The 15,487-nt window shown below is 56.8% G+C and overlaps 1 protein-coding gene across 4 annotated transcripts in view; it reads left to right on the top strand.

Annotated features, from left to right (window-relative positions):
- Positions 1–4,460: 4,460 nt before the first annotated feature.
- SRRM4 (serine/arginine repetitive matrix 4) overlaps positions 4,461–15,487 on the top strand; it is a 50,070-nt gene continuing 39,043 nt past the window's right edge. For all 4 annotated transcript variants that reach the window (XM_037392792.1, XM_037392877.1, XM_037392955.1 and 1 more), the window contains exon 1: positions 4,461–4,668. In XM_037392792.1, coding sequence (XP_037248689.1) covers positions 4,538–4,668 — 131 coding nt within the window. In that variant the 5' untranslated portion in view covers positions 4,461–4,537. The remainder of the gene's footprint in view (positions 4,669–15,487) is intronic.

Consider the following 15,487-nt stretch of genomic DNA (forward strand, 5'->3'; position numbering starts at 1 on the left):
GCCCTCTTGCAATGGTTTGACTCTGCAAAATGCATTTACTGAGTTAAAGATGCTCTGGCGGCAGCATGGGGCTGCTTGGCCACCTATCACCCTCCAAGTGCTTTCTCCAGCTCGGCAAGCGCTGCACTTTGTCCCACAGCTGTTGCTGCTTCCCTGCCCCACCCTGCCTTTCTTGGGAAAAGCAGCTTGGATCCAGCCCCGCTGAGCACCTCCTAGCCCCTCCGCCTGCGCAGCCCCATGGCTGGACCCTCTCAGCACACATCTGCATTTGCCACAGCATCCCAAGCAGAGCCATACATCACCTTGCAGGTTCACATCTCAGTTATTTTAAGCAAACCCTTCTTCCTTCTCCTCCTCCTCCTCCTCCTCCTCCTCCACCTCCTCCTCCTCCTCCCTGGCCGAAGCAGGCAGCCGTCTTGCAGCATGTGGTGGAGAACCCCCCCTCCTGCCAGGCAGGGCTGGCTTAGTCAAGGGAATAATTGGTAGGTGCTTCTGAAGTGCTGTGAACAGAGGGCACTCAGAGCCTTTGTTTATTGACTCTTGAGTGATAATGAATACTTCCAAAGATAATTATTGATTTTCTGCATTTGCAGTAAACCTGTTTGGCTGGGGAATGGGTGGAGCGGCACACGCCAGCTCTGCGTGGAGGTGGGAATGGGGCAGTTTGGGCAAAACCAGGCTCCGGCTCTTCCCACCAGCTGCAAGCCAAATAAGAAAAAAAACCCCAACGACCAGCCTCAACATTGATAGTAAAATATCTGTGCAGCTCCAGGACAAACCCAGCTTTCTTCTCTCTACTAGGGGAAACAGATTAAATTTTAATCCTAGTTAAACACATTTTCTCCTTTCCCTCCCCTCGGGTACCTATTGAGCACACAAAGCTTCTCCCCGCTGATCACTTCTTCCCTTGGCCCCAAAACTCGTCCTCCTTGACAGCGGCTGAACACCCACAGCAAGTGTTCACGCAGAGCAGGGACCGCTCTCTTTTCTCCATCACCCCCAGAATCAAAGCCGGGGGGTGGGAGTGGATGGGGACATCGGACCCTTTAAATGTGGGAGAGGATAAAGCAGGAGAAGGCAGGGCTGGGGGTCCTGAGCATCCCCGCCTACCTCTGAGCCAGGTAGGTCCCTCTCAGGTTTCCCAGGGGGGTTCAGGCCCCAGAAGGGGGGGTTGTGGGTTGAGTGGGTGCTGGGTGTCTAATTGTGTGGTGGGGGCGGTTACAGGGCTGTGGAACGGGGCAAAGCTGGTGGTGCTGGGGGCCTGGCAGCCTTGTTTGCAGCCCCCCTGTGCAGGGTGGGGGAAGCACAGGCTCAGCCCTTTGTGTCATTAAAAAAAAACAACACCAAATCACGGAAGAAGAGCTCTCTAAGAAAGAGGGGCTTTTTTGTTTGGTTTTTTTTGTGGGGATTTTGTTGTGGGTTTTTTGGTTGGGTTGGGGTTTTTTTTTGCTTTGCAGGAAATCGTGCAGCTATCCTCCAAGTCCTAGTTTCCCTCTTCCCATCCCAGGACTCACTCTCTTTGCTACGGTTCCTTGCACCCGTTCGGGTGCAAGCATTGGAACCTGGCAGAGCCCCACGTTATCACTGGGGCTGTAAATAACCCGGCATAGCATTTATTGCAGTGCCCACAGGGAGAGGAGCTGCCGGCCGCATGCTGCTGGCAGACAGCAGGCCCACAGGGTGGCCAGCATCTGCTGGGGCTCTGAGGATGCTGTTTCCAGAGTATGGCCGTGACCACCCCGAGGGCTCGGGGCAGGGAGGGCAGGGGGGCTCCCTCTGCCCCATGGCACCAGCCCCAGGGCTCCTCACAGGGGGCTCAGGTTTGGGCAAGCATTGGCAATGCCACGGGCTAATAGATATGCTAGAAATGTATGGTATCACTTCTGCTTATGATATAGTGCTTTTTCTGGGTATCTTGTAATGCTTTTTCAGGCTGTTTATTTATGAGACAATTTATTACAGCGCAGTTATTCTATAGCAGGGAAGTCTATTCCTAGGAGCCTCCGTTAACTGAGCCAATTGCTTAATTGGCTCACTGATGTTTCCACAAGGTATGCCAGGAGAGAGGGTTCTTGTTGTAATGATCACATCCTTCCTCCTGCCCACACGCCACCCGTGCTGCTAATTTAATAGTGAAAACATTTATTATTCCTTTTATTTGGTAGTTAACGTTCGGGTGTTCAGAGCTGTTCCACGATTGATGGTGGAAGGGGGTGAAAAGCCCTGGGGTGCACTGAGGACCCCAGCTGCAGCTCAGGGTGGTCAAAGTCCTCCGGCAGAGCCCAGGGAGATGCAAGGGCTGATGCTTTGCAGGGTGTTTGGTTAATGAGCCACAAGCAGAGGGCTGGGCTGACCATGCCGGCAGGGCTCCTGCCTAACCCTGACCCTGTGTTTGGGTCACTTGCCAACAAAACAGAGCAAGACCAGGGCACGTGCGTACTTGTACCTGATCTCTCTTTGATGAGTTTAATGTGCTCGGAAGGGAATCGGGCTCCTAATGAATAGGCTGTTATGGGAAAGGCTGGAAGGGCCAGAGGAAATCCAAGCTGGGATTTGCTTGGGTGGTGAGCGCCTGTCCCTGCCCATCTGCAGGAGAAGGGCGATGGGGGGGTGGGTGAGGGCTCCTGCTGGTGGGTGCTCGCTGTGTCTGCTATGGGTGCTGTCTGCACCCTCCCCCAGCTGTGCTTCTGCAGCGTGGCTACTCTAGACCTCCCAAGCCCCTTTCCCTGTTCCTTCTGTTCTGTCCTGCCATTTGCTAGCCGTGGCAGTCCCTGGAGGGTCCCCACTCCGACATCTCCTGTCCATGGCATGTGCAATGTGCCCTGGGCTAGAGCAGGGCTGTAGCTCACCGCTGGCCTTTCCTGAGCCGAGCACAGTGCCTGTCGCCTCTGCGTGGTGTCCCGGGGGGAGCAGCCTCCCAGCGAGCATCTCTGCCGTGCATGAATGTCGTCCTTTCCTATCAGGCTTTTTAGGCAATGTCTGGCAGAGCTGACAGCATTTCTATAAAGCCCTGCTGGCTCCATGCCTGCTCCCACTGCTGCCACTTCCCCAGCATCCGTCTCCAGCCGTTCGTGGCCTCGCAGCACAAAGGCCGCCGCTGCCGGCCAGCGCGTGCCACCGAGGCTCTTGCTTTGCAGCTCTTGGCTTGGGGATGCAGCTCAGGGCTGCCTGCCCCCAGGTACCAGCGGGGCAGAACCCTGGCAGTGGGAGAAGAAAGCAAAAAGGGAAGGAGGAGTTCGACAGACAATGCTGTCAGAATAAGCCTTCTGCTAATTTTGCATTTATTGCAAGAAAGCGATTAAGTTTCTCCGTGATTTCCATTCTTTCTCAGCTCCCACCACCTATTGTTCCTGGCTCCATTATCCCCCCGTTGCTTACATAAATGTATCATGCGGGTTTCCAAGGCACAATAGAGAGAGTCTCATTCATCCAAGGTCACCAGCTTTTACTTGCGCTTCAAAGCCTCTAGTAGAAGGATTTTCTCCTAAAGACGTTTTTATTGTACTCGGTGCAGAGGCTAAGGGAAATCGCACCGCTGCACTTGTGCTGCCCCAGCCTTTCCCTCTCCTTCCTCATGTGCTTGGTCCTGGCAGGTCAAATCCTGTCCTGGAAGGTGAGGAACTGTTTTCTGAGCTGGTTGGGACCCCACTGCAGGGTTTCCCAGCCTGCTGCTGCCCAACCCCACTGCTGGGGCCAAGAAACAGCGTGCCCCGTCCCTCCACTCCAGCAGTGCCTGTTAAATGGAAAGGGGGGGGAAGAAGGGGTTTCTTCCCAAATTTCCTCCCCATATGGATCTCAGTATGGACCAGTTACAGAGAGGTCTCCATGGCCTCCTGCTGCTTTCTCCCTCGGCCATCCCAGCTGGTACTCTAGGCTCTCCCTCCGCCTTGCCCTGGGCCAGCAGCCGGGACTGGGCAAACACAGAAGCCCCCAGCAGCCTGTGTTGGGGGTCAGAGGGCTTGTGGGGGCCCAGGCTGGTGCTCTGCCCTGGGGGGGTTGTGCCTCGCAAAGGGCAAGGCATGGGGGTGCCCGCGGCCCCGCAGCGAGCTCAGGTGGCTCCGCGGCTGGGGAAGGTGATGGCGGGGATGGAGCACGAGGGGTCCTGGGGGCTGAAGACCCCGGGGAGGGACGGGGTCTGTCAGCACGGGCGGCACACCTGCCCGGAGGGTCCTGGCCCCCCCGAACCGGCTGCTGCGGGGCGACCAGCCGGTGTTTCCCACGGGGGGAAGAGTGAATCCAGCCCGAGGAGGGCGGCCAGGACCCCCGCGGAGCTGCCCTGCTGCCGCCGGCCGGGCTCGCCGCGGCCCCGGGCGCCGCCGCCGCGGGAGGCGGTACCAGGGAGGGGTCGGCGGCGGGGCCCGGCCCCTCTCCCCGCCTCGCCGGCACAAAACGGGAGGCGGGGGCGGCCGGGCCGCACAGCTCCCCGCCAGCCGGGGCAGCGGCGGGCCGGGCTGCCGGCAGCGAGCGGGGCGGGCGGGGATGTAGCGCTCAGCACCGCGGAGAGCGGCGGGGCCCGGGGGCCGGGCGGGCGGGGGCCATGGCCAGCGTGCAGCAGGGCGAGAAGCAGCTCTTCGAGAAGTTCTGGCGAGGCACCTTCAAAGCCGTTGCCACCCCACGACCCGAGAGCATCATTGTGGCCAGCATCACGGCCCGCAAGCCGCTGTCCAGGTAAGGGCTGCTGGGGTACGGGCGGTGGGCTCAGGGACACCCCCGGATCCCACCTCCGGCTGAGGGTTGTACCACCCTGAGCCTTCTCCCCACCCTCACTGAGTACCCCCCGTTAGGAGGGTCTGCAGTGTCTCCTCCTCCTGCCCCCAGTGAGAAGCTGGGGGACCTGGGGTGACTGGGGGGGTGGGGGGTGGCTGGGCCCCCTCCCTAGGCAGGTGCTGTGCTGGAGGGGAGCAGGCTCGGGAAACTTTGGCTTGGTGGTGCTTGAAGCGTGGAAGCTGGCTGCCCCCCGAGGCGAACAGTGTGGGCTCCTGGAAAGCTCTAGCTAGGGCTCGGGGGTGGGGGTGGGGGGTGGGGGGGAGGCGGGCAGTGGTGGGGGTCATCAACCAGTAAGTGTAGCCACCTCCATCACTGCTCTGCAGACCCCTGGGCTGTGTTGTTCTGCTGGTCGTCTGGTCTCTGCATCACTCCTTCACCAGGCACCCTTGGGAAGGCGATGCCTGGGGAAGGGAGCAGTGCAGTGGGGGAGCTAATGCACCCCAGGGCCATGCAGCCCGGAGGCTCTGGCTGCCCAAGGACTGGGACAGCTCTGCAGCTGGTGTCCCCCAGCTCCCAAAGCTGAGCAGTCTCATCTTGGCACATCTGGTGCCTGCGTGCCCTGTCCCCCTGCTCCCGGGGAGGCCAGTGTCCCCAAGATTGCCAGAGGCAAAGCAATGGCCAAAACCTGTGAAATGGGGTGAGGGGGCTGCTTGTACCCACCGAGCCGCTCAGCTGGGCTGTCGCATGGGCAAGGATCTGTGCGGCTTCCCCACAACAATCCGCTCTCTAATTTAGACCAGTTTGATTTTGCTGTCTCAATATTGGTTAAAAATATCCTCTTGACACTGTTTTTATAAGGAAAGGAGGGTTTTGCTGGTTCTCCTCTCTCTTTGCTCTGTATTTCCACTGCTGGCTGCTCCCCATCTGGTGTGGGGAAAACACCAAAGTTTCATGAAAGTGATGGGTCTGTAGAGGAGAGGGGCTTGATCTGCGGCGGGCTGGGTGTCAGGGGTCCAGCCTGGACTAAAAAGCAGAGAGCTCACAGGGAGCGAGCTGTTCCGGCTGCCTCCCATGCCAGCAAAGGCTGTGAGCCACAGCGGTGATGGGGACGGGGGTCCTGCTGCTCATGAATGGGGGTTCCGCCGCTCATGCGATGTGGGGGTCACTTCTGCCCCTGCAGCCCAGCTGCCCGAGTATGAATTCTTCTGATCTCTCCAATTGCCATTAGTCAGGGTAGGAAACTGGGAAAGGCACGGCTTAGGCTTCCAAAGGAGAATATCGCTTCCACGGGCTTCAGCTTTGTGGGGGAGAGGAACCACCATGCCTTTCTCCTCCTCTGTGTTGGGCTACAGTGGATACCCGAAGGGGCTGTCAGCGGGCTGGGTGCTGGCTCACACACACTCTCTCCAGCCTGAATGTGCCGGAGTGAGCCGTGCTGCTTGAATATCTCACGGTGGGAGATGTAATATGGCAACAAATTAGGGCACGGGGGAAATACAGCAGGCCTGAGGACCAGGAATGATGCAGGGCTCTAAACAGCAAGTTGGATTGCCATGGACATCCTGGTTGGGCTGAGCATCACAGCTCGGGGCGTTTGCAGCTCCATTAAAAAGTTAACGAACGCGCGTGCCTCTCCATTTCGCTGGCAATGCCAGCTCTGGTAGGAGAAGAACTGTCTGTGTAGGGGTCAGGAGCTCTCGGCACATGGCAAACCGGACCTGTCAGCTCAGCTTTGCTGCATTTTGCGCCTTGGCACTGGCAGATCCTGCACAACAGGGTCCCCAAGCCGGGATGTGGTCTGTGCAGCTGGGCATGATGCTGCCAGGTCCCTGTGTCGGTGCAGCCCAGCTCCTTTTGTCTCCTCGCAGCGTGTGCCACCAGTCAGGGCCAGGGGATATTCCCCACGGTGCTGCCATCTGCACCGCAGCCACTGCTACAGGTGTTGAGCGGGATCAGCCCCAGCAGGGCTCTCCCTGGGGTCTGGGGGGCCCTTGCTGCACTCGCCCCTGCCCCTGTGCCACGGAGGGGCCACTCGGGGGGCTGAAGCCAAATGCTGGGGGAGAAGAGACACCGTGGTCCCTGGCTCCTCTCATCAGGGCTACCAGCTCGGCTTGCACCACGCAGGACACTGCAGGGAGCCAGAGGCTGCTGTCCTGGTAGGATCACACCTATGAGATGCCAGATCTCACATCCCCAGGGGCCTTGCAGCAGGTCCCCTTTGGAGTGCACAGCCATGTCCCCAGCACCCTGAGCCTCCACCATGGCCAGAGCCAGAGCTGGCTCCTGCTCCTCAGCTGTGGGGAGAACGGCCCCAGGGCTTGCAGCAGCTCCTCTTGCAGCCGTCTCAGTGCCCGGCTCTGCTCTGGGTTTGTTTTTTCTGAAGGTTTTGATGTGTTGCTGCTCAGATCGGCCTTTCTTCCCTGACAATACTCCCAGCTAATTTAAGAGCAAATGACTGTGGTGCCAGCGAGCAGGAAATGGGGAGACCAGTTAGCCAAATGAAAAATTAAGATGACCATCTGGATTTCTGTTTTCTCCCACACTTGACAGCTGGTCCTCTGCAAACACTGCAGATCTCTGCCCTGGATCCAGCCCCACGCTTCCCACAGCAGTGGAGGTGATGGCATAGTTTCTGGGCCAGCACTGCCCATCTCTCCAACAGTTTTGCTGGCTGAGCCTGTGCCCTCGTGGAGCTCAGCTGTGGCATAGGGGTCCTGCTGGGAGCTCCCACAGTGGGCATAGCCCATATCCATCCCTTCAGGGTGCCCTGGGCATGGCTAAGGGCTCTATCCTAAATCCTTGTGGGGCAGCAGTGGGGTTCCCCAGGCCAGAAGGTGATTTTTTACTTTTTTCCATTTTCCCCCCACTTCTAGCTGGCTCTGCCCTGTACCCCACCCCTCGCCACCACCTTGCTGCTGGTCTTGGAGATAAAGCCTCTTCCATCTAAATTCTCATCAAGCTCTCTGGGAGGTTTGGAGGGTTAAATCTCTGCTAAACCCATGGCTCATCCTGGAACAAAAGAATACATTAATCTTTTCCCTCCTGGTCCTGCTGGGGCTGGGGGGGGGGGGGGGGGGGGGGCGCATGTACTCTGTCCCCTGACACAGCTTTGCACCCAGAGCAGGGCTCTGCCAAAGTAAATGGATTATTGACCAGTTTGCAGCATGAAAGGAAAAAGCGAGGTGATGGGGAAAGGGGCTTTTCCAATTAACCTTTCCCCAGCAGGGCTTGGTGGGGCTTTGTCGTGCAGTCCGGGGCTGTGCTTTTGCAGCTGGGGATGAGGGACTCGGTGGTATGGGGAGGCTGGGTTGGGGCTGCCCTCGTGCTTGCATTTGCAAGCAGGTTTCTCCCGTGCATGCAATATTCCAGGGTGGGATTTGAGGAGTCTGTGCGCCCAGTGGGCTGGGGATGGATAGGATGAGGGACAGGGTCCCCCACCCTGCCCCAAGCCCCTCTGCTGAGCCAGGGTGCCCTCGCTCCCTCTCGCTGGTCCATAAGGGTGCTGCAAGGCCCCCCTGTGAGGGGCTTCAGCTCTTGTGACTAGAAAATGCTCTTTAAACCTCCCATGACAAGGTGCCATCAGTCTCTGCCCAGCCTGTGGGCATGGGCATTACTGCCACATTGTAGCCTCGGCCCCACAGCGGGGATCCCCTTTCCCCCCTCTTGGCTGGGCTTTTGCCTGCATCTCTTCCCTGGCCATGACCTCAGCCACAGCGCGGCGGCTGGGAGCCCCTTCGCTCGGCAGCCTACCTTCTCCCAGTGCTGCTGCATATTTCATCAGCACCTTTCTGCTGGGGAACCTGTGGCTGTCGGGGACAACCAGGCTGGGAGATGCTCCAGGGTGCCCCTGGGACCCGGAGCTGGTGGCAGTCCAGGGGCTTGCAGGGTGCTTTTGGGGGTGTTTGGGTTCCCTGTTCGCACACCCCCAGCCACAGCATTGTGGCTGAAACTCAGCCAAAATCCACTTCTAAGTGAAAAGCAAGCTCCTGGGGCAGCCGGTGATGTCGGGTGAGCACCAGCAGTGCTGGGGGAAAGGAGGTTCCTGCTACCCTCACTGCCAGATGGTCTAAGTGGGTCACATCAGGGCAGCGCAGGGGATTTGTGCTTTAACCCTTAATCCCCTGGGATGCACGGTGCATGGAGGGGGAGGCAGGAGTGTGTTGCTGAAGTGGGATTAAGTGCAGTTTCACTGCCTGCTTTGCTATCGCGGATCATCTCAATAGACGGATCTGGGCAGTGCTGCTGCAAACCCGCTGGGGCAAGGGTGGCAGTGTGTGTCCACCGGCTATGCTGGGACCAAGCAGGAACAGCCATCGTGCTTCAGTGCCAGGGGGTCACAGTACCCTCAGTGGGGGCAGAAGGTGGCTGCAATTCCCCCCCCCCCCCAGCCTTTGCAGTGATTTATGGCCCAGCAGCGAGTCCCTGATGGACTGCAGACCAGCTATCCCCCATCCCAACCTCTGGCTTCCTGGCTACATCTTGGTGGCCCTGATTCCTACTCATCCCCAGCGGGCTGGAAGCCCTTGGGCATCAGTGTCAGGGTGTGCTGCTGGGGAGGGAGCACGCGCTGGCAGTCCTGCTGTGCTGATGGCCCCCCACTCCCGTTAATCCTCCCCCTTGTTGGTCGGGCATCTGCTCTGCGGGAGGAGGCGGCGGCAGGGCCGGCTGCGCCAGCCGCCTGGCTGCCATCTGCTCCCCTCCTGCTCCCAACGAGCCCAAGTGCTAATGAGCCTGTGGCCCCAGCCCAAGCGGGGGGAGAAGGGCTTAAAAAGAAAAGCAGAGGGGGAGAAGAAAAGCCCCTTCCTCAGAGGGGCTGTCAATAGGGAGGCTTTTGTCTGTCCCTGCCCTCCGGCTCCAGCTGGACGCTGTGGAAGCCGGGAGAACTAATTAGGTAGCTCGGGAGCTGCTGAGAGGCTGGGGGTGGTTGAGCAAGGGGAAGAGCTGAGGATGCCCACAAGACCCCCTCGCTGCTGCTTGTAGAGCCTTCATCATCATCATCATCCTTTCCCCCAGCCCCATCTATTTGTTTCTCCACTGGACTGGTGCTGGAGACTGTATCCCTGCTAGCCTCCCTGCTGGGGTGGGGGACAGCTCTGTCCCCAGAGCGGTGGTCCCATCAGTGTGCCAGGGAGGTTCCTGCCAGGGTTGGGTGGGATGCAGCGAGTGCCAGGTGGCACAGCTGGGCTCAGCACCCATGGGTGCTTTAGCTAGGCATGCTGTGCCCCAGCATGCAAGGATGTACAGGCACATAAGGAACGAGGGAAAGGGCCTTTGGAAGCCCCTGTAGCAAACCCAAGTTCATGGACTGGGCTTTCTTAGAGCCACTGGGGTACCCCCAAAGGTGCTGCATCTCCCCACTGTGTCCATGCTGCGGTCATGTGGGGTTTTGTCATCTTCACCTAAAAGCTCCCAAAAGTGGCCACAGGGCTGAAGGTTGTCCCCAGACCAGCACCACAGAGGACTGGAAACTAGAAGGGCAGGGGGAAACGTTGTAGGCCCCAGGTCTGAAGATGCTGCAGGGGCTCAGCTGTGGATGCCAGATTTGTGAGCACAGCCCTGGCCGCTGGGTCCAGCGCCTTGGGGGGCTGCACTTGGGGGGCTGTGGGGTCCCCTCCCTGCCAGGCTCAGGACTGTCCCAGCACTTGGATGAGGCTGTTTCACAGAGGAGCTGAAGTGCAGAGCAACAGGCAAGAGCAAAATGTGGCAGTTTAGGGTCTTGTGGGGCCGGGACCATCCCTGCCCAGCTCAGGCCAGCCTCCATCCCTGCTTGCCTCCTGTCCCCGGCAAGGCAGGAGAGCAGGGCTCTGAAACCCCATGCACTCATTCACATCCTCCCTTGATGTCCAACTAATAAATATTTAGGGCTGTGAGGCCTTAAATAATAAAAAGCAGTGATGACCCTGATGCTAGGGGTTGCTAAGGAGCTTCTGCACACCACTGGGTCCTGTGGCCACTCTTGTCTCCTTGCTGTCACCATCCTGCCTCCACCACCCGGGGCAGCCCATCCTGCTGCAGTTTGTCCCCAGTAAGGGGCTCTGCAGACCCTGCTCTTGCTGCATGGGGGGAGTCCCAGGATTGGGAGATTTCTCCTTTGTGAGGGCCATGGCTGGAGCTGAGCCCTTCTCTGCTCAGCCCCATTACTATCCCTTCCTGCATCTCTGGATCTGGTGGCTGGACCTTTCCATGCATCCATTTTTCTATAAGATGAACTTATCAAATGCAAACCCCGCATCACTGAAATGCAATAATTTCATGCATGACCACCCTTTCCTTTTCTCTCTCTTTTTTTTTTTTTTTTTTCCCTCCTTTTCTCCCTGCGGCCACTGAAACCTCTTCATCGTTGCAAAGCCTGACCCAGGCCAACAAATCCCACCTGCATTAAAGCCATGCAACACTTCGCAGGATGCTGGGTGCTGCAAAACTGGCTTCTCCATCAGCCACTCAAGCCGAAAGCGCTGACGAACACTGGGAGTTTAAAAATAGCAGATTTTTTCACATGCAGCGGGAGCACTTTCCCTGCCAGTGCAGTGGGAACTGCAGGAAGGGCTTAAAAAAAAAAAAAAAGGTGGGGAAAAAAGATCACTTTAAAACTTTGTTGGTATTTCAGGCCAGCTGAGATGGATGCCCAGTCTGGAAGCAGGGAGGTTGGGGCTAACCGCTTCACTGATGACCTGTTTAACACTTCATGTTTAATTTATGTCTTGTAATTAAAGAAGAAACAGCTGCTTCTGTCACCCAGCCCCAGCCAGGGGCTTTGCGGGGGGTGGGGGTGGGGAGAGGTGGAAGTTGGGGGCACTGGGGAAGGCATCTCCTCATTTGTGCCAAGTGGGTGCTTGGGTGGGCAGAGGGGTCACAGGCAGTGTGGGCAGGGTCCTGCTGTCTGTGGGGTTGCTCTGCTCTCTGCTCCCATCCCTGGGGGCAGGGGAGGCTGAGACATGCTGGCAGAGGCTGTAAAGACTTTCACGCTGTTGGATTCTGGGGTTGGGGTCAGATGCCCATCTCGCGTGCAGGTGGCTGAAAATGCTCCGAGACCCACAGGGCATGATGAGAAAAGGGGTTTTCTCTGCCACTAACACCAAATTCCAGCAGCGAGGTAACTTGACGGTACTTTGGTAATGGGCTGGTCGTATTGAATTTGTTTCTGAGCCCATGTGTGCTAGGGAGTGTATGTGTTGGGGTACGACCAGAATAGAGCGGGGTGAGAGGCTGTGATTTTAGCTACATTATTGTCAGGATGAAGAATTAGCTATTGCCCAGCAAGAGAAATATTTTTGCATTAAGTGAGATTTCACAGTTAAAGACCACCTGCTGAATTAATCTGTGGGTCAGCTGGAGCTGCTGTATAACCAACTGCCTGCCAAAGCAGTGCATACATATCACCAATGTATAATAGCATATAAATATATCATAACTTATTCTCCACCGCTCCATTGTCTGCAGCCAGCAGAGCAGCCCTCCTCTGGCAGAGTGGCCGTGGCCATGGCCATGGGGAAGGCAGTTAGGGCTTTGGGCTGACTTACCTCTGAGGTTGGTGGCTTAATTCTGGGAACCTATTGCCTGTAAAGCATTTGCCCCATTCAAATCCCCCCTGCTTTGATCAGAACCCAGCCAGGTTTGTTATGATGAGGAGAAGCAAGACAAGCGGGTTCAGCGCTGCTTCTTCCAAGGGATGATGTTTTTATCTGCCAAAAAACTCCAAGATAGCACCGTGCAGGAAAAAAAGCAACCCAAAGCAACTCGGTGCCCGTGTTTCCCCTGCTGCGTGGGGCAGGCTCCGTGGTTATCTGTCTGCCGCAGCCATCCGCCCCATCACTGCCTTTGTCCGCCCATCAGCCACGCGTTGGCCGAGTTAATAATGAAGGGCGATGGTGCCGGGCCACCGGAGCGGAGCGGCAGGCGGACAATGCGCGCTGGGGAGAGGGGGGTGCAGTGGGGTCTGGGTGGGCACTGCCGGCAGAGGAGGAACAGAAGGAGCTGCTGTTCATCACTGAGACTGGGCGTTTTGCAGCCTGACCTGCCGGGGTGCACGGACTGATGGCCCTAATCAAGGAGGCTGTGCCTCCTAATCGAGGATGGATGTGACCTCCTCTGGCCCAGTGTCCCTGGACCCTTGCTGCCCAGGGGGTCCCTGTGCAGTGTTGAGCTCGGCAGGACACAGGACATGTTGGCTGCACCTTCCCCCTGGATCCCAGGGCATTGCCAGACGTAGGGACTCGGTGGCCTGTTCTGTCCGATAGCTGGAGAAGTTGTTGGCACAATTTTGGACTGGTCCTTATGCTCTGCCAAACATTTCCCAGGTATAGTTCAGGAGCCATTGCAAGTAAAGGATGTCTTTTGGATATTTTGGAGGGTTTGGGGGATGTTTTGGAGAGTCCAGGCTAGCAGATGCAACCGTTTCATGCTCCAGGCACATCCCTGCCCTCGGGTGTGCTGGAGCCATGTGGCTGTGCCCGGTGGCCAGGCCCCCAACCCCACCCTTGCTGTGAGCATGGAGCAACTCAGCACCCTAGGGACAGAGCTAAAGGCACACCACCAGCAGCATGTGCCAGCAGCAGGTTTGGCTCCCAGTATTTATTGCCTTGTGGCAGTGGTTACTACCACATTGCCCTTGGGGGCTCCCCAGAACCCATCCCTACAAGGATGCAGGTCATCAGCGTGGGAGCTGCCACCACGGAGATGGGTGGGTTAATTTTGCAGTGGAGGCTTGTGGGCCAAAGAGCTGGCTGCTGGCTCTGCTGGGCTGCGAATGCCACCGAAGGCAAATTCATCCCTGATTAATGAAAACTGAAAAGCAGGATCCCAAGGACCTGCAGCTCGCCTGCTCCCTCCCCACCACGGGCTGTTGCTGCCAACCCTCACTCTGTGCTGCTGCCAGGTTTGTCCTGCACAGGGCAGAGGACACGGCGGGTCTCACCTTGCCTTTCCACAGCAGGAAAGCAGGCAGCGAAGCCTGTGGCCACAGCCTGCACCCTGCCTGCAGAGCCAGCACTGGGACACGGCCACCGCCCTGCTCCCCCTGCTCGCCCTCCCCACCGCATTGGTATTGATTTGACCTGAACTCCCTTTAACGTGCTGTGATTTCTTTCAATTAAGCTTTGAGTGAAGCCTCTGTGGCGTTCAATAGAGCCAGCCCCAGCATGGTGCCTAGACCAGGGCAGTCCAGAGGGAGATGCTTGGGGATGCTCCTGCATCCCTGACAAGAGCATCCCTCTGTGTCTTACTTTCCCCATGTCCCATGAGGATAATCCCACTGCTTAAAGATTGCTTCTTGTCCCCCTCTGCATTTCCTTGCTCTTTCCATCCCCTGGACTGGTGGCTTTGCTACCACAACCCTTAGGACAGATTTGCCACATCATTGTCTGGTTCACCTTCCTAATGTAGACGAGTGCCAGACCCACATGGTCCCCCCTGCTCTGCGCAGACGCGGCCCCACTTCCAATCAGACATGAACTGAACCTGAGCAACCCTCATCTTCCCATCCCCAGCAAAGCCGCCTTGCTTTCCCCTTTCTCCTTTGTGGTTGTCGTCTCCTCAGGGATGTACTTAGCTGAGTTGGAGCTTGGTGTCACATTGTTTCCGGCAAACTAATGGGCAGAGTGCTTGTTTTCAGAGATTGTATAGAGCAGAAATCCCTGCCCTTCATCTCCAGCTGCAATTACCGAAGCTGAGTTGATGCAGTTGATGGTAATAGGATGGTAACACTGTCTGAATTTGTATTTAATGCTGATTCCAAGGGTCTATAATTTTCATCAGCACCACATGACTTTTTATAGAACAGAAAAATGTGAGAGCAGTTAATGAGCTGTAATTCTGGAGAGCTTCTGCCTTGATTGGGACTAATTATTTTCTTTATAAAAATAATTAACAATCCACACAACCTATGGAGTGAAAGGCATGTGGCATTAATTAAACCATGCAGTTTTTTCAGCGCACCTTTATCTCCTGTTTCCCAGCACACCCTGGACAGACGGTCGCGTTGCACTGTGGAAAGCCAAGCTGGACACAAGCTTGCATCGGGGCGAGGGCTCTTGCAGGTCAAAAAGGGCAGGTCCTGAGTGAGGGGGCTGCATCCAGATCCCACCTTCACAGCCTCCTAGCCCTGCATGTACCATAAAAATCCTCATTTGGGTAGGAAAGGCTGTTTTGGTTAGAATAAGGTGATGGTTTTCATGTGTGGGCTATCTGTGATGTGTGTGGAGGGGACAATTGGGGTGCCTCTGCTGTTGCAGCAGAAGAGCAGCCAGCAGGACCAGGGGGGTGGGCACAGGGGTCTGCACTGGGTGCTGTCACTTGCCGTGAGACATCAGAATGTTGAGATGGCTGCTTTGCACAGGCCAAGCCCTCGTCCTCCAGCGCTCTGAGATTCCGGGATGAGTCCCAGCTGAATGTGTCCCAGCATCGATAGCGTGCGAGTCTGTGCGTGTTTAGACACACACTTACATAATATATAATTGTTAACAAAACTAATTCCTCTATTTTCCTGGAGGTATTCTGAGAACTAATGAATATATTTGCATAATCTTGATTTTGTTTATGAATAATTCTGGATTATCTGAATGTGAATAGCACCGGGGCTTTGTCGTTCTAGATTGCCTTTCAGCTCAGGATAGCAAAGCATTTTACAAATATTAGTTCAGCCTCACAAATCCGGGCAAGCAATAAAATTATTATTACACCCAATTAAAGATGGATGTGCCAAAAAGCGAAATGATTCTATCCAGCCCTTCCTGGCAGGGTGTTCCACACGGCCCAGGAGCCCATGGACCCACCTGCATCCTCC

Source organism: Falco rusticolus, chromosome 1 (assembly GCF_015220075.1).
Source record: "Falco rusticolus isolate bFalRus1 chromosome 1, bFalRus1.pri, whole genome shotgun sequence".
In the NCBI taxonomy this organism is placed as follows: domain Eukaryota; kingdom Metazoa; phylum Chordata; class Aves; order Falconiformes; family Falconidae; genus Falco; species Falco rusticolus.